Source organism: Pan troglodytes, chromosome 7 (genome assembly GCF_028858775.2).
Source record: "Pan troglodytes isolate AG18354 chromosome 7, NHGRI_mPanTro3-v2.0_pri, whole genome shotgun sequence".
Lineage (NCBI taxonomy): Eukaryota > Metazoa > Chordata > Mammalia > Primates > Hominidae > Pan > Pan troglodytes.
Genome location: NC_072405.2, coordinates 64,549,897 through 64,575,927, shown reverse-complemented (window position 1 = coordinate 64,575,927; position 26,031 = coordinate 64,549,897). Strand labels below are relative to the sequence as shown.

At 41.5% G+C, this 26,031-nt stretch overlaps 1 protein-coding gene across 3 annotated transcripts in view; it reads right to left on the bottom strand.

The window, feature by feature from the left end:
* Positions 1–26,031, bottom strand: part of LYN (LYN proto-oncogene, Src family tyrosine kinase) — a 137,916-nt gene that overhangs the window by 35,924 nt on the left and 75,961 nt on the right. For all 3 annotated transcript variants that reach the window (XM_016959500.4, XM_003311797.6, XM_528143.6), the window contains 6 exons: positions 24,856–24,954; positions 24,629–24,732; positions 23,299–23,448; positions 21,427–21,579; positions 8,543–8,725; positions 5,645–5,721 (listed from right to left, as the gene is read on the bottom strand). In XM_016959500.4, coding sequence (XP_016814989.3) covers positions 5,645–5,721; positions 8,543–8,725; positions 21,427–21,579; positions 23,299–23,448; positions 24,629–24,732; positions 24,856–24,954 — 766 coding nt within the window. The remainder of the gene's footprint in view (positions 1–5,644; positions 5,722–8,542; positions 8,726–21,426; positions 21,580–23,298; positions 23,449–24,628; positions 24,733–24,855; positions 24,955–26,031) is intronic.

Sequence of the window (26,031 nt, the reverse complement as noted above, 5' to 3'; positions counted from 1 at the left end):
ATATTAGAGCTGAGGCTGTGGGAAACCCAACCTGTGCCTCCCATCTCACAGACAAGGACACTGGTGCCCACAAAGTGATTTTCCCCATGCAGAAGCAGGTTTTCTGGTTCTTGGCTCAGTGATTTCCCCATCATTAGCATAATCTAGGCTCCATTTACAAAATCATGGCAACATTTCTCAAATTCTGAGAAAGAGCTAACCACCAGCTGTGTTAACGTTTGTATACTGAGAAAGCTGAGGTTTCCAAGCATCAGCTCCAAGCAATGCCCACTCAGGGACCATCACATCCTGACCACTATGTGGCCCCTGAATCCACAGCGGCACCCGGCTCAGATTCCTCTATGAAATTCATGAATGCCTTCTTCAGTGCTGGCTGTTTTTCTCTCTAAGGAGCCTCTTGTGCTTGAAAGAGTGATTGGGAATGTGTAGGCCTCAGTAAGAGTCATGTATGAGAATTTCCACATGGAGGGGAGATTATATATGGAGTGGGGAGCGGATCTGGCCTCCTGGTTAAACCGCAAACCATGTCAATCACCTGCGGCTTCCACTTGCCACCATGTCTGACTCGACATCTCAATGCAACTCTCCCTCCAGCTTAAGTGAACTAAACATGAGGACGCTATCAATCAAAGGTTGTTACTAATCAAGGCTTTGAAGATAAAGCAGTTGATTCACTGGGATAATAGCCTTGAGGTGGAATATGAGCGTCTAACACATCTCTTACGTTCCAGACAAAGAGACAGAAGAAGAGACCCACTTTGGATGATATTGGCAAATATTCTAGAAACTTCCCAAGAACTTCCCCCTCTAGACCCTTCAAGCCTGACTTACCACCAACATACTGGTGAGTTTCAACCAAGAGATATTACAAGGGATTCCCAATCTATACACCGTTTTCTCACTCAGTAGCTACAACCATGAGGGTGTGCTCAGAAAGCTCTGCTGTTAAAAGGCCCTCCTACTCAAAAAGGTCGAGAACTTCCTAGATAGAGTTTTCCTACCTTCCTCATTTTACCAATTTCCACCTTAAAATGTGGCTTTAAATTTAATACTGGGGGTAAAATATACCTTGAGCATAACCTCCATCTTGGCAATAAAGACTTTTGAAGTGGAAAAAGCTAAAGAAAACATTAATTTTGATGGTCAAAATCCATAACGGGGAAAATGCATATCACAGTAGTGTTGAGTGCAAAATGACCATAGCAGCGACTGTAACCATGAGACAACAGCAGGCTGCAGAGGAAAGAATCAGTTATCTTGAGTCAGAAGTCCCTGGATCAAGTCCCAGCAATTCCGCATACTAGCTCGGTAACCTTGGCCAAGTCCAAGTTCACCTCGTTATCTGTAAGAGGTACTAAACAACAAAATATATGCTTTCAAGGCTGTTGGGCTCAAATTAGATAATGGAGGTAGAAGTGCTGTATCAACCAGAAGAAGCTAAAATAAATGTTACTTGTTGCCATGATAATTACAACAACTCTGATTTTGCAAGTTTTTTGTTTTGCTTTGTTTTGTTTTAGAGAGACAGATTCTTGCCACATTGTCCAGGCTGGTCCTGAACTTCTGGCCTCAAGCAATCCTCCCGTTTCAGCCTCCCGAGTAGCTGAGACAATAGGTGCATGCCACTTTGTTTGGCTTGATTTTGCAGTTTTTACTGACATTTAACTCACAAACAATTGTTCCGTTTTTAGTAATTTTTGCACTTCAGAGATACCACCACCAAAGAGTAATAAATGCTTTGATTCACTTGGTCTGAATTACAAGATGATTTATTTGCTCTCCAAACTGCAACTGTAAATTTTTCACTTCTTTTTCCTCTCAGTTTGACATGTCTATGATTCCATCTCAGCTTCTGGTGAAGGAAATCCCCACTGGTTTTAACCCCTTTTCTTTCCAAGCTCATTTTTCTTCTCTGACATAAGGCCTAACAGCCAAAAGGGAATTATGCAAAGTCTCTCTGCTCTGAAAGTATCAAACTTCCTTTGCAAAGAGGTATTTTCCTATTTCAGCACAAAAAGCACTACATTGCTTAATTTAATACAAAGAGAAAAGCAATGGGTAAAGCTGCTGTAGTCAGGATTCCTTGATCTATGTTGAATGGGCTATGGATGGTTGGAGAGTGTGGATTATTACACTTGAGCTCAGACAAGTCTTTCAGAACTCATCCTGAGACAGGAAGTGATGAAATCAGCTCTCACATGAACTGTGAGGCTGTCACGTGCACTTAGCCACTTTCTGTCTCAATGGGCGACAGGGGAATGCGGAGGGGAGTGTAGGGCATGGGGAAGTGGGTAGTGGGGAGCGGGAAGAAGAGGCCAGATACAGATGGTGGGAAAAGTCCCAACTCTGCCCCTCACAGTTTCCCTTATTCTTCTAGGGCTGGGATTAAGTAAACTGGGTTATTTCTACTCCCAATGACCAATCTCTCATCGTGACAATCTGCTGAATTTAACCACCTCTTGTGAACATTCAATTTCCCAACTCTGACACTATTGACAAGGGTTATGGAAGACAGCAAGTCGCATCATTATCGCACAGCCTACTAACTGTTTAGTTAGAGCTGACACAGCAAATGGACTTCTGTAATTCCTCTTCTGCTTTATCCCTAAATTTCCACCCTAAATAGTAAAGTGGGGGGAAGATATGGAAAAGGTTGGATTATCGAAGTATCTGGGCCCCAGGGATCTCTGTCACCGTGGGGCAGCTTTAATAATAATTCTATTGTCATGTTATTCACTATGGAAAAGTGATAGATTTAATTAGTGGCACATGATAGAGAAGGAAAGGTAAGATAATGCAGAGATGGCCTTCTTGGCACAGACAGATCATTTCAGAAAGGTGTGTGAAGGAGGAGGAGGAGCACTGGGCAGCAGTGGTCATCAGTGAGGGCATTCCAGGGGGACGAGGGAGCAGGCGCAGTGAGCAGAAACTGGAAGTGGAAGGTATGGGATTTCAGGCTGAAGCTGAAACGTACAGGCCCTACTCCTTGTTGCCAAGGGTAAGACCCCTTTCTCAAATTATCTGTATTATAATAAGAAAAGCCACAGGTACAAGAAGCAGATAATGATTAAGGATGGAGACCAGGTGGTCTCACCAGCGCCACCTTGAGGGAAGGGCTGGGAAAGAGTCTGAGTGAGGTTTGCAGCTTGAGCAAAGATGAACTCAAATGGAGCCAGTGCTTAGTTGTAAGGAAAATGAATTTTGTGCTGAATGAACATACTTAGGGTCCTGCAGGCTGCTGCTGACCCGTGACTCTCCCAGTGACACTGAGCAGTTCATGCACTTGAGCCAGATGTCCTATGGGTTCCACCAAGGGGCCACTGCTAGGAAAGAGACCCTGGACCTGTGAACATGAGTTCACCTGGCACGGGCTGGATTCGGTAAACTGGCTTGGATGGAGACCACTGGTGCTAGCCTTGATTGCCCCCAGGCCCTCCTGTCACCGAGGGGGCTCAGCCCCATCAGTTGACAGGAGAGTCAACTGAAGCCCCCTGGAATCCACAGCACAACAGTCACAGTCAATGCCAGGCTCTGTGGTAACCTTCCTCGTAAGCTATGAAGGTCTAGAAAGTAGCTTCTCCCCCTATTCATTTCTAGGTTAGAAAAATTACTCTTCGAGGTTAGAAAAATTACCTTTCGAGGTAATGGTAGTAATTCACTAAATTAAAGACTCAGCATAGAGGCTTTGACTTGGACCTTAAAAGCTTTGACTATGTCAAGATAAAGTCTTACAAGATAAGCCATGCAAAACCCAATACCAAATACCCATGTGACAAAATAAAGTCATTCTCTGGGTACAGTACATACCCAATGTGTGTAATTTCTACCCTAAAGAACTGTGGGTACAGATCAGACCCCCAGCAGATGGAACGGCTGTGACCACTCAGGCCCTCCAGGCCATGTGTCCCGATGTTCCATAGCCCTGTACAAGTGTGACAAACCTTTGTTACACTCCTCAAGTCTCTTGACCCATGGGGACACCCAAATCACCACCTGAGTAGAGGGCCTCATTGATCCGTGTAAGTATGGCCCAAGTTTATCAGACTTCTGCTTTCTCCATTTCCTGATCTGTTTTCTACACGGGTTCTAGAGCTGTGCCCAACCCCACCTATTCCTCTTACTGCAGAGAGGTGGTTTTCAAACTATAGTTCTGGAAACCTTGGAATCCCATGGAGCCTCCCAGGGGCCAGCATAGACTTTGAGGACAGGGCTAAAAAGGCAGGGCTGCTGGGTCCTTTCCTTGCCCCTCTGTTCCACCACAGCAATTATGCTTCTTTCTTATTAGATGTTGGCATTTCAGGGCACACTTGAATATCCAACACAGATGAGGAACCTGTCAGGCTTGCCAAGTCCCGGAGGCGGAGAGGATGCCTGAGCAGTGTGACTCACCCATCACACACCTTTACTGGAAGGATGGGCATTGCCCTCCCTTGGGTTTTCCCAGCTTCCACCAGCAGGCTCTGAGGTGCTTGTGTCCGTGCCAAGCATGTGACACAACAACATCTGTGTCTGATGTGACTCTCAACAACATCTCCTTAAAGCAGGAATTACCATTCTGTTTTACAGGTGAATAAAGTAGCCCAAATAGGCAAAGGGCTTCTGAAATGGAAGCGGTATAGCTATCGAGTGGCAGAGCCAGAACACAAACTCCAGTCTCCAGGTGCTGAATGCCAGCTTAGCCCACGATGCTCTACTACAGAACCTGTGTCCAGCCCTACCTTAGGTGAGGTGCTTCACCTCTGTACTCATGCATTCCTTGGATCTCGTATTCCCAAGAAGGCCGTAGCAATTTCCTAACTAAAAGAGGGTGTGAGGGAAGAAGTGGGAGTGAAAAAGGAAGACTATAGGGACCAGCCTTCCCTAGAACTTCTATAAATCTCTTTTGCTACATACACTGGGCTTCATGAAACCACTGATTGCCGATACTGAGAAACAAGCAAGCAAACTGCTGAACATTATTAATGGACACAAGGAAACTAGTAAAAGCCAGCAGCTGGCATCATTCAAGTGTGCATTTCCTTGATATTTTGGGCACATTGTGGGGCTTCTGGATAACTTGCTTCTGCTCTTAAATACACTTCAGGAAACATGTGATTCCAAAGTAAATAAACAGGCAACTCCTAGGCTAGTACTAAAAATAGTACAAATGAATATTTCACAGAATCCTGATGGCACATCCAACAAGAAGGAGCGAGAAGAGGAGCAGGAAAGTGACATAGTTCCTCTGTTTTCAAGAATACAGAGGACTTAAAAGTATCCATACATTCGATTCGTAACTTAAATAAAACATATGCCTCATTTAAAAGCTGCTGTGCTTACATAGCATGGAACTGCGTCTCCCAAATGCTGAGAAAGTGATTGATTCAGCTGCACTGTTTCTATGACTTGTGAAATGAACATAAAGAGGTTGACTTGGCTTATAGAAGATGATATCCAGGTCAAAACTCAACACGTACACACAATCCATGTGAATCTCCTATTACTATCTCCAAGAATTGTATTGTGGAAGGTCTTTTTCTCATAACTGCTGCTGGGAAACATTCAACAGAAATTCCTTCTCCCTGGAACAATAACTCCTTCATGAATTTGACACAGGGAAGTCTTTGCAAATGCACGTGCACACGGGGCTTTTTGCATATGTTACCTGAGCAGAAAAGTCAATGAGCTTTGGAAGCAGCACTTTGCCACCTTCATCGCTTTTCAGGAAATCCAACAAACTGCCTATGGAGAAAGAAAGAACGAACAAGTTAGTGCATTTCAAATACACAAGAAAAAATCCAAACAAAATTCACATCATCATTACTATTACAGGGGAATCACCCACAAAATGATTGGCTTTGCAATTCTGTATGGTTATATAAAGCCTTTTCCTGGCATTGGTCAAACGCAGTCCCCTCTAATCTGTTACCTTTGACCTGATGTGAAACATGGCATGTGCTCCAGGTGAGAAAGAATGTGGGTGGATACCACTTTTCTCACTACAGGTGTCTGAGAACCATGCATTTCAGAGTACTTGCCACCATGATCCACTCACTGCCACCTCCCAATCTTTAGCGAGCTCACTGGAAGGCCTGCCCTCTGCAGACACTTGGCCAGGCTCACTCCCATCTGTATTCAGCAAAAAGCACAGAACTTGGCACTTACTGTAGGTGCTCAATGAATGTTTTCTGAGACAGGGTCTTACTCTGTCACCCAGGCTGGAGCGCAGTGGCATGATTACAGCTCACTGCAGCATCAGCCTCCCAAGCTCAAGCAATCCTCCCACTTTCAGCCTCCTGTGTAGCTGAGGGTACATGCCATCACACCCAGCTAATTCTTTTTTTTGTAGAGATAGGATTTCACCATGTTGCCCAGGCTGGTCTCAAATTCCTGGACTCAAGCAATCCTCCCACATTGGCCTCCCAAAGGGCTGGGATTATAGGTGTGAGCCACCACGCCCAGCCTCAAAGAGTATTTGATGAGTGAACTGTGCTTTGGAAAAAAGTGAAACCTACCTAAGAAGGACTGTGCTGCTGAACAAACTCTCCAACCTCCTATGGCTTCATCTCTAAAGCAAGACCTGTTTTTCCCCTAGAACTTTAAGTACCAGCCTCACGGTAGCCTTGGTCAAGTTGTTTACCTCATCTAGGTCTCTGTAAAATGGGCAGGTACTAGAGGCTATATTAGAGTTTTGGGGGGTTGGAATCAAAGGTTGCATCCAAAGCACATACCATGATGGTTGACAGGTAGCAAGTGCTCAGTAAACGTTATGCTATCTCATCTATGACACAGAACAATAGTACTTAGCCCTCAGGCTGCTGAAAAGACTAAGTGAGATCACCCATGGAAAGCACCAAGAGCAGTCTGGCATATAGTAAGTGCTCAATAAATATTAGGCATTGTTGGCCAAGCTTGGTGGCTCACGCCTATAATTCCAGCACTTTGGGAGGCCAAGGCAGGCAGATCACCTGAGGTCGGGAGTTTAAGACCAGCCTGGCCAACACGGTGAAACTCTGTCTCTATTGAAAAACACAAAAATTAGCCAGGCATGGTGGCAGGCACCTGTAATCCCAGCTACTTGGGAGGCTGAGGCAGGAGAATCGCTGGAACCTGGGAGGCAGAGGTTGCAGTGATCCAAGATAGTGCCACTGCACTCCAGCCTGGGTGATAGAGTGAGACTCTGTCTCAAAAAAATTAATATATATATATATATATATTAGGCATTGTTACATAGGAAAACCCATATTTATACCTATCATTAGGAATACTCTAAGTTAATTAATTCAACAATATTTACTGAACTCCTATAAGGTGTCTGGCCCTGAGCCTGGTTTCTGGGCTATATATGGCAACCCAAGCTACAAGAGCTAATTGGTTTGTTTGCTTTAAAACAAACAATGCCATTGTTTGGAAAGACTCTGAATGACTGATATTTTGAAATACTCACAGATATTAAATAAGAAAATGTAATATTCATCTTTTGACTCTATTCAGCTATGACATCATACTATCATCTCCATTGTGCATGAGATGATTGTTAATCCTGGATCATTGCTTATGTTTCTTCATTACTTCTGAGGACTTCGTAAAAAATAATTTGGCAGTTTATTAGTATGTTTCCTGAACTGGAGGTGAACAAAGGAAGAAGGATGTTGATTCAAAGTCTTCTATATGAAGGTGATCACAGTAGAAGAAAAATTGATTGCTTGAAGTCTATTCTCCAGCAATTCTATGATTACATAGGACTTTAACCTCCACAAGTTTTAAAAAACATTAATATTTAAAAGTGACACCCTGAACATTTAGATAATGCTGAAAAGGAAAATGAATATTAGATAACGCTAAAGAACAAATAGAGGCTGGGTGCTCATGCCTGTAATCCTAGCACTTTCGGAGGCTGAGGCAGGCAGATTGCCTGAGCTCAGGAGTTCGAGACCAGCCTGGCCAACATGGCGAAACCCCATCTCTACTAAAAATACAAAAAATTAGCTGGGCATGGTGGCACGTGCCTGTAGTCCCAGCTACTAGGGAGGCTGAGGCAGGAGAATCACTTGAACCTGGGAGGCAGGGGTTGCAGTGAGCAGAGATTGCACCACTGCACTCAGCCCGGGCAACAGTGTGAGACTCTGTTTCCAAAAAAAAAAAAAAAAAAAATGAAAGAGGAATTTGGTACTGAACAATCTGTACTAAATCTGTAGTATTAGAATTCTGGGAACTCTTCACATTTTAAGCATATGTATTTCAAAAATTCCTTTTTGAAATACATAGTAATTCATTTGATAAATATTTATTGGGGGCTACTAGATATGGGGTACTATTCTCAGGGCAATAGGTACACGCAGGCAGATGCAGAGAAAACAGGAGGATTAGATTTCAGTTCTGTGACATGGATTACTTCTGGTGATTAGGTTTATAAACTGCTTTGTCTTCCCATATTTCCTGATTTTTCGGTAGTGGGTATACTGTTTGATAATTAAACTAGTTGAGTGACCTCTGAACACTTACACATTTTACTTTTTGAGGTTGAAGCCCTTGCAAGCTCTGGGCAGTGGGAGGAACTCACCCTTGGCCATGTACTCGGTGATGATGTAAATGGGCTCCTCCCTGGTGACCACAGCATAGAGCCTCACGAGCTTGTCATGCTGCAGGGTCTTCATGAGGTTGGCTTCTTCCAGGAAGGCTTGCACAGACATAGTTCCTGGCTTCAGGGTTTTCACAGCCACCTTGGTACTGTTGTTATAGTAACCTAGGAAGAAAAAAGAAGGCGGGCATGCTTTACAAAACAGAAAATCTAGCCGGGGGCGGTGGCTCACACCTATAATCCCAACACTTTGGGAGGTCGAGGCGGGTGGGTCACCTGAGGTCAGGAGTTCGAAACCAGCCTGGCTAAAACAGTGAAACCCCATCTCTATTAAAAATACAAAAATTAGCTGGGTGTGGTGGCAGGCGCCTGTAATCCCAGCTACTCAGGATGCTGAGACAGGAGAATTGCTTGAACCCAGGAGGTGGAGGTTGCAGTGAGCTGAGATCGCACCATTGCATTCCAGCCTGGGTGACAGAGTGCGACTCCGTCTCAATTAAAACAAAAAAAAATTAAAACTTCACTTTGTAGATGCAGAGTTAGCAAAAAATTTAATTACAGATAGAAAAAGCCTGAGTTAAAACTCTATATAGTGATAAAATTAGGGGAGGCTAGATGAAAAGTATCTAGGAATTTTCTTTCTTTACCAAAAAATGTTTAAATTATTCAAAAATCAAAAGGTTTCTATGAAATAGTAGCAAAAAAAGTTTTTATTGGCACTCTACCATGAGGACTAATATTTATTTATTTATTTTTAGACTACGTCTTGCTCTGTTGCCCAGGCTGGAGTGTAGTGGCACGATCTTGGCTCACTGCAACCTCCACCTCCTGGTTTCAAGCGATTCTTATGCCTGAGCCTCCTGAGTAGCTGGGTTTACAGGTGCCCACCACCACACCTGGCTAATTTTTGTATTTTTAGTAGAGACGTGGTTCCACCATGTTGGCCAGGCTAGTCTCAAACTCCTGACCTCAAGTGATCCGCCAGCCTCAGCCTCCCAAAGTGCTGGGATTATAAGCATGAGCCACTGTGCCCAGCCGAGGACTAATATTTTTCTCTAATAATAAAATGTTCTTTATTCAAGACCAAAACAAAACAAAACAAAACTCTATATATGCTATAATCCCTTACATACGTATACATACACATACAGGCATACACTCACATTATAATCCCCATTTTAAAATACAGACATATTTTATAGATACACAGACACACACATATAAACAACAGTCTGGAAGAAAAGACACCAAAATATATCAAATGCTGGTTATTTCCAATGGTGTGATTACGAGCGATTTTAATTTTCTTCACCATATCTTTAACTATTTACCACATTTTCTTTAAAAAAGGTGTTCTTTATAAAAATTACTTATATATACTAACTTTAAAGTACAATATGCTAGAGTCAAACAAGCACTTCCCAAAATTTGCAGACAACTGGACTTGGGTGACTGTTAGTGAAAAAGGATCCCCCACTAAAAGGACAGGGAGCCACTCCCTCCACTCCTCCCCAACCCAGGAGATGCAGCAGGTGCCCTGGGAGGCCTTCAGGGGAAAAGCCTGCATTTGTTCACCCCAGCGTTTCCCACAATTTCTTGACCTCAGAACACTTGTTCAAGTAGCCTCTTACACCGCATGGAACATGCTCTGGGCACTACTGACTCCTTAGTATAGTTCCCCTGAGGCACCACCCTTCTGGGACTGGGATTGAGCACTTTAATCCTGACTTTCTCTTGGGAAAGCCTTTTCTCAGTTATTTGGCAAAGCAGAAATATTAATAATCATACTCTTCCTTCCTGTCCTCTCTTCTGCTTCCATCTTTCTCTTGGAAATGTTAAAAAAAAAAAATGGGGAGAAGGCAGTAATAGCTGCTGGTGTCACTGCAAATCTTCCTGCAGTTCCTGCTGCCTGGTGCGCAAAAGCTGGATAGCACCTGCCCTATCCACCTAAGGAAACGTGACGTGGAGTGGACGGTCCCCTTTTTAGGGTGCAAGAGTATCTGTATGTGAATAGCATAGAAAGATGACTGGAAGCCTGCTGAGTAAAACAACAGTGATTATCCCTGGCTGGTAGAATTTGGAGTGACTTCTACTTTCTCTTGTTCTTTTCTATTCTGATTGGATTTGTCAATGAGTATGTACTCTTTTCTTTTCTCTTCTCTTCTCTTTCTTTTTTCCAGGAGAGACAGGGTTTTGCCATGTTGGCCAGGCTGGTCTTGAACTCCTGACCTCAGCTGATCTGCTCACCTTGGTCTTCCAAAGTGCTGGGATTGTAGGCATGAGCCACTGTGCCCAGCCAAGTATGAACTTTTTAAAAAATGATTTTTTTAAAATCGTAAAGAAATGTATTATACATCTATTTCCAAGCCTTCAAACAAATAAGAAAAAGTTTATTTATAGCTAGCAGTCAACCTATCCAATGATGTTTCTTTTGGTCATCAAGACTGATTCCTCTATTAAAATGTTTTATTTTGTATTCCACTTTGGTTAATACTTAGGAGCTTGCAGTGCTCTATAGAAAAATGAGGCTAGACAAGGTGGTTCACGCCTGTAATCCCAGCACTTTGAGAGGCAGGAGGATCGCTTGAGCCCAGGAGTTCAAGACAAACCTGGGCAATATAGTGAGACCCCCTTCTCTAAAACAAACAAAAAAAGAAAAGAAAAAGAAAAATGCAGTACAAAATAAGTGTTAGAACATATGGAGAAGATAGTAACATAAAGCTGACAAAAAAACCATCCTAGGTCCTTTTAAAAAGCTACCACCTACCTAAAATAATGGAATTATGAATATATTAAATTGTTCTGCCATCTAAATGCCTAATTACAAGCAATATGGCCTTTTCTGTAGATCTTAAGAGTTATTGTAAAGTACATTCCACCAACAAAAGCCTTTTAATATTACATTTAAATCAAAAAGGTTTTATTATAAATTTTTTAACGTTTATAAACCGTAACCTTAACCCCAGCCCTAACTCTAACCCTAAGTTACATGAGCATATCCATAGCAAATCACAGCAGGAAAATACATGATATAAAATAGATGAAAATACATAAACTATATGATACATATAACTGCAAGGAACTTGCATCCAGGATATAGAAAGAATTCTCACACATCAATAAGAAAAATCAGAAGAAATAGGCAAAGGCTTGGAAGGGCATTTCAAAGGAAGAAATTCATATGAGTAATAAACACGTGAAAAGTACTCAATCTTATTAGTAACCAGAGAAATGCAAATAAAGTCATGAGAAACCACTGCCGAGCTCAGCCAAAAATTTTAAAGTCTGGTAATATCAAGTGCTGATGAGCACCTGCCCCTTGGGAGGGACTCTGGAGCAGCTGCCCTAGGCCTCATTCTGTGTTCTTTGCTGAGCATCACTGAAATTCAATTGCAGAGCTTCTGTGACAACATCCAAGGTGTCCATGAAGGATGCTGAGTGCACACTTCCTTCCGGATAACCACCCACTGCCTGTGCTGCCTTGGGGCCCACATCTCTCTAAGTACAGCTCTGCTAGTCAGGAAAGGGGACATGGGGACTGGCATATTGCTGGTGAGAATCTAAGCTGGGACCAGCACTTTGCAAAATAAGTTGGCAATAACTTAGACGAGCTGAAGATTCATACACCTTACGATCCAGCAAATCCACTCCCACTCACCCTAGAGCTCATGCATGCTTGCATCAGCACAAAAATGTGCAGCGCATTGTTCATAGCAGCCCAAACTGGGAAAAACTCTGATACAGTTTGGATGTTTGTCCTCTCCAAATCTCATGTTGAAATTTGATCCCCAGTGTTGGAGGTGGGGCCTAGAGGGAGGTATTTGGGTCATGGGAATGAATCCCTCATGAATGGCTTGGGGCCATCCCCATGGTAAAGAGTGAGTTCTCGCTCTATTAGTTCACAAGAGAGCTGGTTGTCTAAAAGCATGGCACCTCTTCTGGTCACTCTCTTGCTCTCACTGTGTGACATGCTCACTCCCTTTTGCCTTCCTTTTTGAATGGAAGCTTCCTGAGGCTTCACTAGAAGCAGAGACAGGTGCCATGTTTCTTATACAATCTGAAGAACCGTAAAGCAAATAAACATTTTCTTTATAAGTTACTCAGTCTCGGGTATTCCTTTAGCAAAGCAAAATGGACTAACATGAACTCCAATTTCATCAGTAAATGGTGAAATAAATGGATAAATTATCGTATATCTTGAAAACACATGCAGCACAGCACAATATGGCATGAAGATGAATAAACCATAGCCACACCCAAAAGCATGAATGCATCTCACCAATACCATATGGAATGAAGAGGAATGAACCATAGCCACAGATGCATCTCACCAACACGACATGGGATGAAGACGAATGAACCATAGCCACACCCAGAAGCACGAGTGCATCTCATGAACACGACATGAGATGAAGATGAATGAACTGTAGTCACACCCAAAAGCACGGATGCATCTCACCAACATCATAGGGACTGAAGATGAATGAATTGTAGCCACACGCAAAAGCACAGATGCATCTCACCAACACCATATGGCATGAAGATGAATAAACCATAGCCACACCCAAAAGCATGGATGCATCTCACCAACACAACATAGGATGAAGATGAATGAACCGTAGCCACACCCAAAAGCATGGATGCATTTCACCAACACCATATGGAATGAAGATGAATGAATTGTAGCCACACCCAAAAGCATACATGTATCTTACCAACACCATATGGAATGAAGATGAATGAACTGTAGCCACACCCAAAAGCATGGATGCCTCTCACCAACCCGTTGATTAAAAGAGGCAAGACGTAAAAGAGCACATTTGGTATAATTTGTTCATACAAAGTACAAAAACAGCAAAACTGAGCTATATTTTGGGGGGATGCATACATCCCCATATACAAAAGTGGCAAAATTAAGAAGAAGTCAGAAAACCATCAGGAAGGTCGGAATAGCTGTTGTCTCTGGGGGACAGGTAGGGTGTGGGTGGGAGGGGATGGGTGGACAGTGGGGCCTTCTGGGGCTAGCAAGTTTCCTCTCAGAGGTTGGCACACCAGTTTTTGCTTTGTAATTATTTGTGAAATTAGATATTTGTGTTTGCATTTTCTGTCTGCTTGTTACATTACGTAGCAATAAAAGTTAAAGAAACAAAACCATTTCCCTTTTGCCATCATAAAAACAATGAAGCTCATGGAGACTTATACAATAGAAAAGTATGAGTAAAGGACGAAGGAAAAAAAACGCTTTCCAAGGTTGGGGGGGAAGTTATCAGGAAATATTGCAGCTGCATATATTTTAAATACTGATAAGGAGTTTGAGGTGAGTGGTAGATAAAGCAGCTGTGTCAAACATGGCCCAAGAATGGCGGCAGCTCCCAGATGATCTCTTAGGGCTGTGACATTGAAACAATAGGGTGGTTTTCATCCCTCCGTTAAAGGCATGATTTTTATTCAGTGCTAAGGATCAAATCATAGGTTTCTAAGATACTCTCTGGTAGTTTGAAGGTTCAAATTAACCTAGTCATGGAGATTTGGATTGTCAATACAGATGAAAAATTATGTTAAAAAAAACTTTTTGAGCTAGTAAAAAGTGTCTTGTGAAGTGACACTTTGCCACAGTTAAAGAAAGCTGATGTGGCACCTTGAGAGCACTCTAATTCCGGCTGTGACTGGCTTGCTAAAAAGTGCCCACGTACCACAAAAGGGAGAGTGGTTTTTAAAAAATGCATGCAGTTGATTTTGGAAGTGGGTTGGTGATTAATCTCAAGGCAGTTGGCTCAAATGAGAATTTATCAAGCAAAATTCAATGTAAAATAAGTTTCCTTCCTTCCTCAGGGTCTCTTCATAGACCAAGCAGTCAGAGGAAACATCGTCCTTAGCCTCGCTGCCCAGTTGATTCCCTGGGAATAGGACAATCCGCAGAGGAAGCATGTCACCCAACTCAGATGTCACAAGGATCACACAAACAAGAGGAAACAGCTTGAAGCAGAGACACCTCTTTCTTTTATCCCCACCCAGCCCCTTCCCCCAAAGAACAGGTCACTTCCTAGTATTTGTTCACTGCATTTCAGGCCAAAAAAAAATGCAGACCATAAAATGAAATGGGTTGTCCATGAACAATTCCTTATGTTTAACAAAAATATTAACTTACTTGGTTAACAGTGATAGAACTTTAATTGTATTTTTTTCTATCAATGAGAAAAGCTGGCCTGCTTATCCTTTGAGAAACTAAAAAGGGTAAGAGAAAACTAAATTCTAGCAGCTCAAAAATGGGAGAGGGAGTATCCTTCAGCCTATTTGTAACATAAAATCACCAATCACAACTCTTTTGGTTGTATTCCCAATATTCCTCTGCTATGTGTATTCAACATATTTAAATTATTTCAGGAGTGAAGAAGGAGCTCGCTGACTGACAGGCAAACTCAGTCCCTACAAGCAAAAGATCCCAAGTCAAAATTTTCTATTTTTTTCTCTTCTATTTTCTTTTCTTCCCCTTCCCTTCTTTTCCTTCCTTCCTCCATTCAATATAAGACTGGAAGAAAAGCACAATTAAAAAATGAACAGTGATCAATGCCAATATCCTGGTAGTGATGTTGTACTATAGTTTTACAAGATGTTACCACTGGAGGAAACTGGGTAAATGGTACATGGGATCTCTCTGTACCATTTCTTTTATATATTTGCCAGCTTTATTGAAATATAATTCATATGCCATGTCATTTACCCATTTAAAGTATATAGTTCATCAGTTATTTGCATATTCAGAATTGTACAATCATCACCACAATTAGCTTTAGAATGTTGTCATGACTCCAAAAAGAAATCCTATGCTCATTAGCAGTCACTCCTACCATACTCCCAGGCCCCCCAGCCCCAGGCAACCAGTCATCTACTTTCTAACTCTAGATTTGCCTATTCTGGACATTTCATATAAATGGAATGGTATAATATGTGCTCCTTTGGGCCTGATTTCTTTCACTTAACATAGTGTTGTTATAAGTCATCCATAAAACAGCATGGCATTCATGTTGAAGTATGCCAGGTCTTTTTTTTTTATTGCCAAATACTCCATTGTATGAATATACCACATTTTATTGACCCATTCATCATCTGATGGACATTTGAGTTGTTTGTACTTTTTGGCTATTACAAATAATGCTACTATGAACACTCATGTACAGGTTTTTGCATGGACATATGTTATCCTTTTTGTATTATTTCTCACAATGGCATGTAAATCCACAATTATCTCAAAATAAAAAAAAATTAAAAAGCAAAAATACAAACAACTTCTATTTAGTGGGAAACCCTGGGCAATTTCTTTCCTCTACTGTATAGCCTTTGCACTAATGTGACATATTTTCCTACTAAAGATATTATTTAATAACAGTGCTTTGAATGCTGTCAATTGAACTTACCTGCACAATTTCTTTCAATTGTTATGTAATCCCTCTGAGATAGGTTCCATTAAACCCCATTTTAGATGAGGCTCTACTGCCTCTGTCATTTAAAACGTTATTAGTAAATCAAGTAAAGAACACAATTTAAAAAGCGAGAAAGGGACTTGAACATACGTTTCTCCAAAGAAGATGTAGAAATGACCAGGAAGGACATGAAAAGATGCTTCGTCACTAATTATTAGGAAAACACAAATCAAAACCACAGTAAGATACCATCTCACATCTATTAAAATGACAACTATCACAAAAGCCAACCAGCCAACAACAAAAAAAATCCCCAAAACAGAAAATAACAACTGTTGGTGAGGCTGTGGAGAAAGGGAACACTTACACACTGTCAATGGGAATGTAAAATGGTGCAGCCGAAGTAGAAAACAGTACGGCAGTTCCTCCAAATTTTAAAGATAGAAGAATTACAGGATCCAGCCATTCCACTTCTGGATTTATACTCAAAGGAATGGAAAATAAGGTCTCAGAGAGGTATCTGTGCACCCATGTTCACAGTGGCAAATTCACAATAGCCAAAAGGTAGAAACAACCTAATTGTCCATCAACAGATGAATAAACAAAATGTTATGTATGCATATAAAGGAATATCATTAAGCCTTAAAAAGCAAAGAAATTCTGACACATGCTACGACATAGATAAACCTTGGAGACATCATGCTAAGTGAAGTAAGCCAGAGACAAAAAGACAAATACTGTATGATTCTAATTATTTGAGGTACCTAAGGTAGTCAAATTCATAGAGACAGAAAGTAGTCGTGGTTGCCAGAGAGGGGATCAGGGAGTTGGTGTTAAAGAGTACACAGTCTCTCAGTTTTATCAGATGAAAGGAGAGTCTGGAGATTGGTTGCATAACAATGTAGATGCATTTAACACTACTGAACTGTACACCTAAACATCGCTAAAACGCAAATTTTATGTCACGTGTATTTTACCACAATTTTTAAAAACAGAATGAGCAAATCTATTCAAGTGATGTATTTTCTCAAGATTTTTACCCTGTTTCAGTCTAAATAAAAAGTAACAATTTGTATAGAACAATCAGATACTTTCCAACACTCCATTCTCTTCTCTTCTAAACTTGTTTCTCCTAGGCACCACCTGGATATATGTTAAGCAAAAGTTCTCTAAAATTAAGCTGTGTGCAGGAAAGAAGAGAAACTGGAGGATTCAGTGTATCTGGAATTAGAAGCAAGGAGGTTTTCCCAATCCCAGAAAGGACCAATGTTCTTAAGCTCCAGGTGTACAATTTTAGTGCAGACTTACACCTTACGACAGAACAGGGGATGTAAGCAGGTCTGCTGAGGTGTGTGCTCCAGGCTGCCTAGCTCCTGACTTCCTGCTCCCAACCTCGCCAGGCACCCCCTGCAGGACGCACTGACACCACAGCGGACAGCAGCACTTTTGATGCCAGGCATCCAGGCTGGCAGCAGCTGCATATTTATTTATTTATTTTTTGAGATGGGGTCTCACTCTGTCACCCAGTTTGGTGACAGCGGCGCAATCTCAGCTCACTGCAACCTCTGCCTCCCAGGCTCAAGTGATCCTCCCACCTCAACCTCCTAAGTAGATGGAAACACAGGTGCAACACCACCATGCTCAACTAATTTTTTTTGTATTTTTGATAGAGACAGGGTTTCACCATGTTGTCCAGACTAGTCTTGAACTTCTGAGCTCAAGCGATCTACCTACCTCGGCCTCCCAAAGTGCCAGGATTACAGGTGTGAGCCACCGTGCCCTGCCAACAACTGCATCTTTAAAAACAGTGTTACTAAGAAATAATTCACTCAAGCAGTTGGATTTGAATTACTTGGTTCACTTTACTTGTCTCTCAGGAGCAAATAGCATGCAATTTGACGCTTTATCCTGGCTTCACAGCTGAACAGGAGAGGCTGGAACAAGATTCCAAGCCATCACTTTATATGCAGGGCTACTGATTTAGGATGAACCAGTACATCCTGATTAACCTCCCTCTACATTTCTTTTCATGACAGACACGTTAATTCCTTTGCCAGCAAATATCCATAGGAAAGTCTAATTGGATTATTTATGGCTCTGTTTTTTGATTAAAATTGGGGGAAATACATCAAAATATAGCTTCCAATAACTAGAATAAAAAACAAAAAAGTGACAATAATAAAATAGGGCACACGGAGTCAGACTCTGGGAAACATCCCAGGTGCATAATCTCATTCTTCCTTTGAACAACTGATAAGATAGGAGTTTGTCCACTTCACTGATGTGGAAACTGAGGCTAGGGAAGTCAAATTAGCTTAGAAATAGTGTAGCAAATAATTGAGTCCAGGGTTCCCAGATGCCAGAGCAGCCTGGCTCTCTCACTGCCTTGAATGACCTTGAGTAAGTTGCTTATCTGATTCTCAGTGATGTTGTTTATCAAATGATCACAGTAATGCCTCTCATTCACAGTGCTACAGCAATGAGTAAGTGAGAATGTCAATGCAAACACACTTAGAGCAGGGCCCGTAGAGCCTGTACACTCTTTTCTCCCTTCCTCCTGTCTTCTCCTCCTTCTCCCCACACAAAGTCACAGTAAGTAAGCAGATGGACTAAGAGCACAATTAAGTGTGATTGTGATCCTGGTTTTCCTGCCAATACTCTCAGTGAACAGACGGAGAAGCCGGGAAGAGAACGCAGAAGTCCCTGGATCTTGACGTGAGCCAGAGGGGTTGGAACAGACATGTTCAAGGAGCAAGGGAGGAGGACAGAAAGGACCGGAGCTTTATAGAGAAGTGACGGCTTCTAAGAGGGAAGAGAATTCACAGATCGTGCTGAAACCATTTGGAGAAAGTTCTATTTACATAATCTTAAACTTCCCACAGAGTATTTATTTACTACAAAAGGGAGTAAAAAGTTGCCATGGAGAAACTAAATTTAAATGATCCATTTAAACTTTTGGATCACTTTAAATAAAAGTCATGGTGGATTACTGTAGATAAAATCAAATAGAACATCATTAAGAATAGGACCGGCTAATACTTTGCCTCCTGACAGGTGCACTGAGAACACAGCACTGCTTAGGTGCTTAGGCACTCTTCACAAAACTCAGCAAGTCATGTCTGCACTTAATCTCAGGTGGTCAACGGCAATGATAACATCTATGTATGTGTACGTATATAAAAGAACAAGAAAATTAGGACAATATTGACAACTGGTGAATCTATGTGAAGGGTATACAATATTCATTATACTATTCCTGCCCCATTCTGTAGAGTTGGAAAAAAATAAATATAAACATCAAAGGAGGAAAAAAGAAGCCAAGTCATTTTTTTAAATGAGCATATAATAGTTTTGTGGTTCTTCAAAAAGTTCAACAGAGGCTTATCACATGCCCCAGCAATTGAACTCCTAGGTTTATACACAAGAGAAATGAAAATGTGTCCACATAATAATTTGTATGTGAACATTCATACAGCATTATTCATAACAGTCAAAAGGTAAAAACAACTGAAAGGTCCACCAATGGATAAGTAGATAAACAAACTCTGTTATAGTCATGCAATGGAATATTACTCAGCCATAAAACAAGAAAATTCTAATACATTCTACAACATGGATGAACCTTGAAAACATTATGCTAGGTGAAATAAGCCAGACACAAAAGGGCAAATAAATGATTCCACTTATATGAGGTACCTAGAGTGGTTAAATTCACAGAGACAGAAAGAATGGTGGTTGCCAGGGGCTGAGGGGTGGGGCGAATGAAGAGTGATTGTTTATTGGGTACATTGTTTCCTTTTGGGATGATAAAAACATTTTGAAAGTAGATGGAGGTGGTGGCTACACAATATTGTGAACGTACTAAATGCCAGTGAACTGTTCCTTTTAAATGATTAATTTATGTCAGGTGAATTTCATGTTAATTAAAAAAAGAGCACATAGAGAAATGAGGAGGAAGACAACAGAGTGTGCATGGGAAGAGACAACATTCAGAGTGAGCACTCACACCCATGAATCTGCTGAGTGAAACAGAAACTGAGGACCTGATTTGCACTGCCAACCAGTTCTGACACATGCCGATCCACACGGAGAATGTGAAGTCATGTAATTACAGTTTACCTGAATTCTGCAAATATGTGCAGAAAGACTTACAGTGCAGTAAGAATTAATTAATGATAGGCTGGCTCAGTATGTGCCGTGTTTAAAAGTCACTTCTGCTCAAGAGGGGCCAACAGGAGAAAGTGAGCAAGGCTATGATCCCAGGGGCCAAGACTGTAGAGGGAAAACCTGGATGCAGAGGTGACATGTCCACGTGGCTGCAGCTTCTGTTCTGCCGGGGCCGGAGAGTGTTTAAAAGCCATCTGCCCCTTCCATTTAGAAATCACATTTGCTTTCACTCAACAAAGCTGACACAGAAAAAGTGACCCAGTCAGATGTGTGTGACCTAACATGTTACTCTTCCCAGAAATAACCGCACATTCCATTAGAACCATTAAAAGAATGTTATGCTTTAGCATTTTTGTTCTAAAAAACTCTTATCACCAAAGAAGTTCACATTCACTATGAAAACTTTTCTTTCTTTATTTATTTATTTTGAGGCAGGGTCTCACTGTGTCACCCAGGCTGGAGTGCAGGAGTGCCATCTCGGCCCACTGCAGCCTCTACCTCCTTGGCTTAAGTGATCCTCCCACCTCAGCCTCCCAAGTAGCTGGAACTACAGGCACATACCATGGCACTTGGCTAATTTCTTTATTTGCAGAGACAGGGTCTGCTATGTTGCTCAGGCTGTTCTCAGCCTCCTAGGATCAAGCAATCTTCCTGCTTCAGCCTCCCAAAGTGCTGGGATTACAGGCATGAGCCACTGTGCTCAGCCCACTATAAAAACTTTTTTTTAAAGTAGGTAGATGAAAAGAATCCCCTGGAAAAAGCCACTGCTATAATCTTGCTGCACTTCTTGCCAGCCTGAGGAGGCAATACTTAATGTTAAGAAATGATTTCTTCATGACGTGATTTTGAGAACCTTAGAAACTTTCTTGGTGACCCTCAAATTGTAATACATTGAGGCTTTCTATTAAGCCAATGGGTTCCAGCCCTAAGATAACCCTTCCCAGAGATGGAAGCAAATTTCTTGCACTTGAACCGTGCATCCAGAGAATCTGGCGATGAGGGAATCGTGAAGAAATGGGCAGATGATCAAGATAAATACCCATTACTCCCCTCCTTACAAACATTAAGATAATTACTAAGTCGCAAGAAAGAGCAAGAGCTGAAGTAAATAGATTTTGCAGGCCAGTTCTCAGCCCCAATGGACAGAGGAAAACAAAATAAATGATGCTTCTGACATAATTTAGTGTCTGGCTCAGAAGCTGATCGAAATTGGCTTGAGCCTTTACTTCTCCTGTCACCATCTCTAGAAGGACATAGGTCCCCGAGCCGCACACTTACCCATCCAGACTTCCCCAAACTGCCCAGCGCCAAGCCTTTTCACCAACTTGATGGACTCCCGGGGGATCTCCCAGGCATCTTTATCCCATGGCTTCTGTGGCTTGGGACTAATACAAGCCTTCTCCAATCTTCTGCACAAGCCATCTGCCTGCTCTAATTTGAAAGGGAAAAATGAAGGTTAAGAAATGCAATACTTTGTACTTTACGTGTCTATAAAGAAAAGTTTGAACTAGGAGCCTTATAGTGTCCAACCTGCTGCAGTCTGTGAACTAAAATGCATCCTTGACATAATTGTGACTTTTGAAATTTGTGGGTTTTTTTGTTTTTCTTTTTTTTGAGATGAAGTTTCGCTCTTATCGCACAGGCTGGAGTGCAATGGGCGATCTTGGCTCACTGCAACCTCCGCCTCCTGGGTTCAAGCAATTCTTCTGCCTCAGCCTCCAAAGTAACTGGGATTACAGGCGTCCACCACTATGCCCAGCTAGTTTTTATATTTTTTAGTAGAGACAGAATTTCACTACGTTGGCCAGGCTGGTCACAAACTCCTGACCTCAAGTGATCCACCCGCCTCGGCCTCCCAAAGTGCTGGATTACAGGCGTGAGCCACCATGCCTGGCATGAAATTTATATAAGAAAAACCATTTAAAACATACTTGATTGTATTCATCAGCACTGCTAACATACATGAACAAAAACAACAAAGCCAACAGACAACCACAGGCTGACAGATTGTCACACTTAATAAAATGTGATTTCAGATTACTAATCCCACATTAAGCTTCACAGGGCACCATAGTGGGGACTCGGTCATGTCACCACTGGACCCCAGGCCCCAGAACACAGCCAGAGTACCACAAGCCCTCAGCATGTGCCGGATGCACACAGGAATGGGAGGGCGGAGGGAGGCAAGAATCTACAAAATTGGAAGCACGTTGCTCTCTCCATGTTTTGGGACTCAAGCAAACCTATAATGTGCATCCCCTTCGAGCAGGTCATAGAAAGGAGCCGGGGCAACAACCACTCAACTGACTCCAATCACACAGGAAAGGGACCCAGAGTCTCAGGCCCAGGCTTCTCAGGACTGCAAACGGGCACTGGAGACAGGGACATTGACCTGCCACTTCTAAATATTTCAGTGGTAGTGTTATATCTGTTTGAGTTTACCAAGAATATACATTACTTTTACACACACACACACACACAAACACAGATCTGCAAATCTGCATTCCTATTCCAGGTATTCAGATGCATTGTAAAAATATATGCAAAGATAATATATATTTTTCTCTTGGTAATTTTGGAACACTGAATGTCAAACAGCATGTACTAGGTGGGAAGGACTGGGAGAATTATTCACAAGGATCAAATCTCACTTTGTGTATTTAACTGTAGATTAATTAATTGCTTTTATTTTAGTATTTGTTTTTTGAGACTGAGTCTTGCTCTGTCACCCAAGCTGGAGTGCAGTGGCGCGATCTCAGCTCACTGCAATCTCCGCCTCCTGTGTTCAAGTGATTCTCCTGCCTCAGCCTCCCGAGTAGCTGGGACTACAGGTGCGCACCACTATGCCTGGCTAATTTTTTTTTTTTCTAGTAGAGATGGGGTATCACCAGGTTGGCCAGGCTGGTCTCGAACTCCTGACCTCAAGTGATCCACCTGCCTTGGCCTCCCAAAGTGCTGGGATTACAGGCGTGAGCCACTGTGCCTGGCCTAACTATAGATTAATTTAGAACCACTTATAGAATATGACCTGCAACTGTATCTAAGAGAAATACGATGCATAAAAAGTTTTAATATAAAAATAGTGTTTGATGTCTTATACATATCATAACAAATATATTTTGTCTTGTTGAACCTTCAGTTTTTACTTACTTTGGTAATGTTTAATCATGTCGCTGATACAGGGAAAAGTGATTCGTGGAGAGATGTAATAGCCCCCATTATCCAGACTTCTAATTTTGTAGTGCTTAATAACATCACCATGCACAGGGTCAAAGTCTCTGACAGACAGAGAGAAGCTTCCTATGGGGGGAAAAGTGTAAGTAAATATTTATATCTCACAAATAAGATTTGCATTATACAACAACTGCAGTACACATTTTGTGATACAAATATGCAAAATACATATATATATGAAATTTGTATAAAATGCATAATTTTAAAAGTCCTATAAAAATTCTACTTGACAAATGAAGCTGGCATTTTGTTTGCTGTGTAGCTTGCCAACATACCATTTTCTTTCTTCATGATAATTTTTAAAAATTATTATTTAGCTACATTTAAATTTTTTAAAGTTACTTTGATTTTCTTTTTTTTTTTTTGAAATAGGTTCTTGCTCTGTCACCCAGGCTGGAGTAGAGTGGCACAATCATAGCTAACTGCAGCCTCGACCTCTTGGGCTCAAACGATCTTTCTACCCCAACCTCTCAAGTAGCTGAGACTACGATCATGCACCACCACAGCTGGCTAATTTTTTAATTTCTTATAGAAACAGGCTCTTGCTATGTTGCCCAGGCTGGTATCAAACTGCTGGGTTCAAGTGATTCTCATGTCTCGGCCTCCCAAAGCATTGGGATTACAGGCCTGAGCCACCATGCCCAGCCTAATTTTCTTTGTCTTAAAATTTCAGGATTTATTCAAATAATAATCCAAAAGGCTCAGCAAACAAAGCCTGGTAAGAACTGGCCACAATCATGTGTGCTTTCCACAGTACTTTTCTTTTCTTTTCTCTTTTTTTTTTGAGACAGTGCCTCATTCTGTCACTCAGGCTAGCTAGAGTGCAGTGGCGTGATCACGGCTCACTGCAGCCTCCCTTCCCTGGGTTCAGGTGATCTTCCTACCTCAGCCTCCAGAGTAGCTGGGACTATAGGCATGCGCTGCCGGGCCTGGCTAATTTTTGTATTTCTTGTAGAGATGGGGTCTTGCTGTGTTGCCCAGGCTAGTCTCTAACTGCTGGACTCAAGTGATCCTCTCACCTCGGCCTCCCAAAGTGTTAGGATTACAGGTGTGAGCCACCACACTCAACTATATTACTTTTAGTAGCACAACTAATCACTGAAGTTTGTTATTTGTTATCAAACCATAAAACTTTTACTACCAGAGCATACTATATATCCTTTTATCCCCTTGAGTAGCTCTAGAATAGTTTCTAAAAATAATTTCCTAAATAGTGTTTTAAAAGAGGCTTTGAACAATTTCCTACCTTTTAATGTTTCACTTTCTCTAATAAGGAAAGCTCCAGCGCTATTTCCTGGTGCCAAAAGCTGCCTTTCTGCGTCCTTCCTGGTTATATCCTTGAAAAACCACCTGTGAAGACATTTCAACATTTCCTGCATATTATGTTCCACGGCAAGAAAAAGGTGAAGAATATTAACAAGAAATCCAATGTGGCAAACAAAGCCACCAAGATGACAACACATGAGGACTCACTCTTCTGTTTCTAAGGTGTTGAGTTTGGCCACATAGTTGCTGGGGATGAAGCCTTCTTTTTTTGTTAAAAGGGACTTTGCTTTCCACCATTCTCCATGCCTAGAATAGAAATACACATCAAAAAGAAGCTAGAAGATTACATACTCCATGCATGTATCAAAATATCACAGATATCCCATAAATATGTATTTATGTACAGATATTACATATCAATTAAAAAATTAAAAATAAAGAAAACATAGAGTTACCACAGGACCCAGCAACTACACTCCTTGACATATACCCAAGAAAGATGAAACCATAATGTCCACACAAAAACTTGTACATGAATGTTCAAAGCTTCCTTATTTGTAAAAGCAAAAAGTAGAAACAACCAAAATGCCTATCAACTGATGAATGGACAAAATCTGGAATATCCATCCAGTGGAGTATTACTCAGCAGTGAAAGGAATGGAGTGCTGAGAGATGCTACAACAGGGACGAACTTTGAAAACATTATGCTAAATAAAAGAAGGCAGTCAAAAAGGACCACATATTGTATGATTCCATTTATGTGAAATATCCAGAATAGGTCAGTCTCCAGAGATAAAAAGTAGATTTGTGGTTTCCTAGGGCTGCAGAGAATGGGAGAGTTGAGGTGACAGCTAAGGGGTGCAGGGTTTCCTTTTGGGGTATTTAAAATGTTCTAAAATGGATTGTGGTGATGATTGCACAATTCTGTGACTATACTAAAAAAATCACTGAATTGTACACTTTAAGTAGATGGATTGTATGGTATTGTGAATTCTCAATAAAGCTATTAAAAAGAGAGAGAGAGACAAAGAAAAGAAGCCAGAAGTGAGGGTTTTGACTGTTCACAACACAAAGAAAGAATAAATGTTCCAGATGATGGATATGCTAATTACGCTGACTTGATCCGTACACACTGCATACATGTATCAAAATATCGCTCTGTATCCCATGACTGCATATAATTATTCCATGTCAACTAAAAATAAAAGGAAAAAAGTGTTTATATCCAAGACTCAACAGCTACAATAGCAATTGTCTCAAGATGTTTGTTTAGGATGGTGAAGGCGGGTGGAGAACATCTCTGGAACCCCAGAATCCAGTGGGAAAATTCACTTTTCGTGATGGAATTAAAATATGTTTAGAGACAGAAGCAAAGGAAAACAG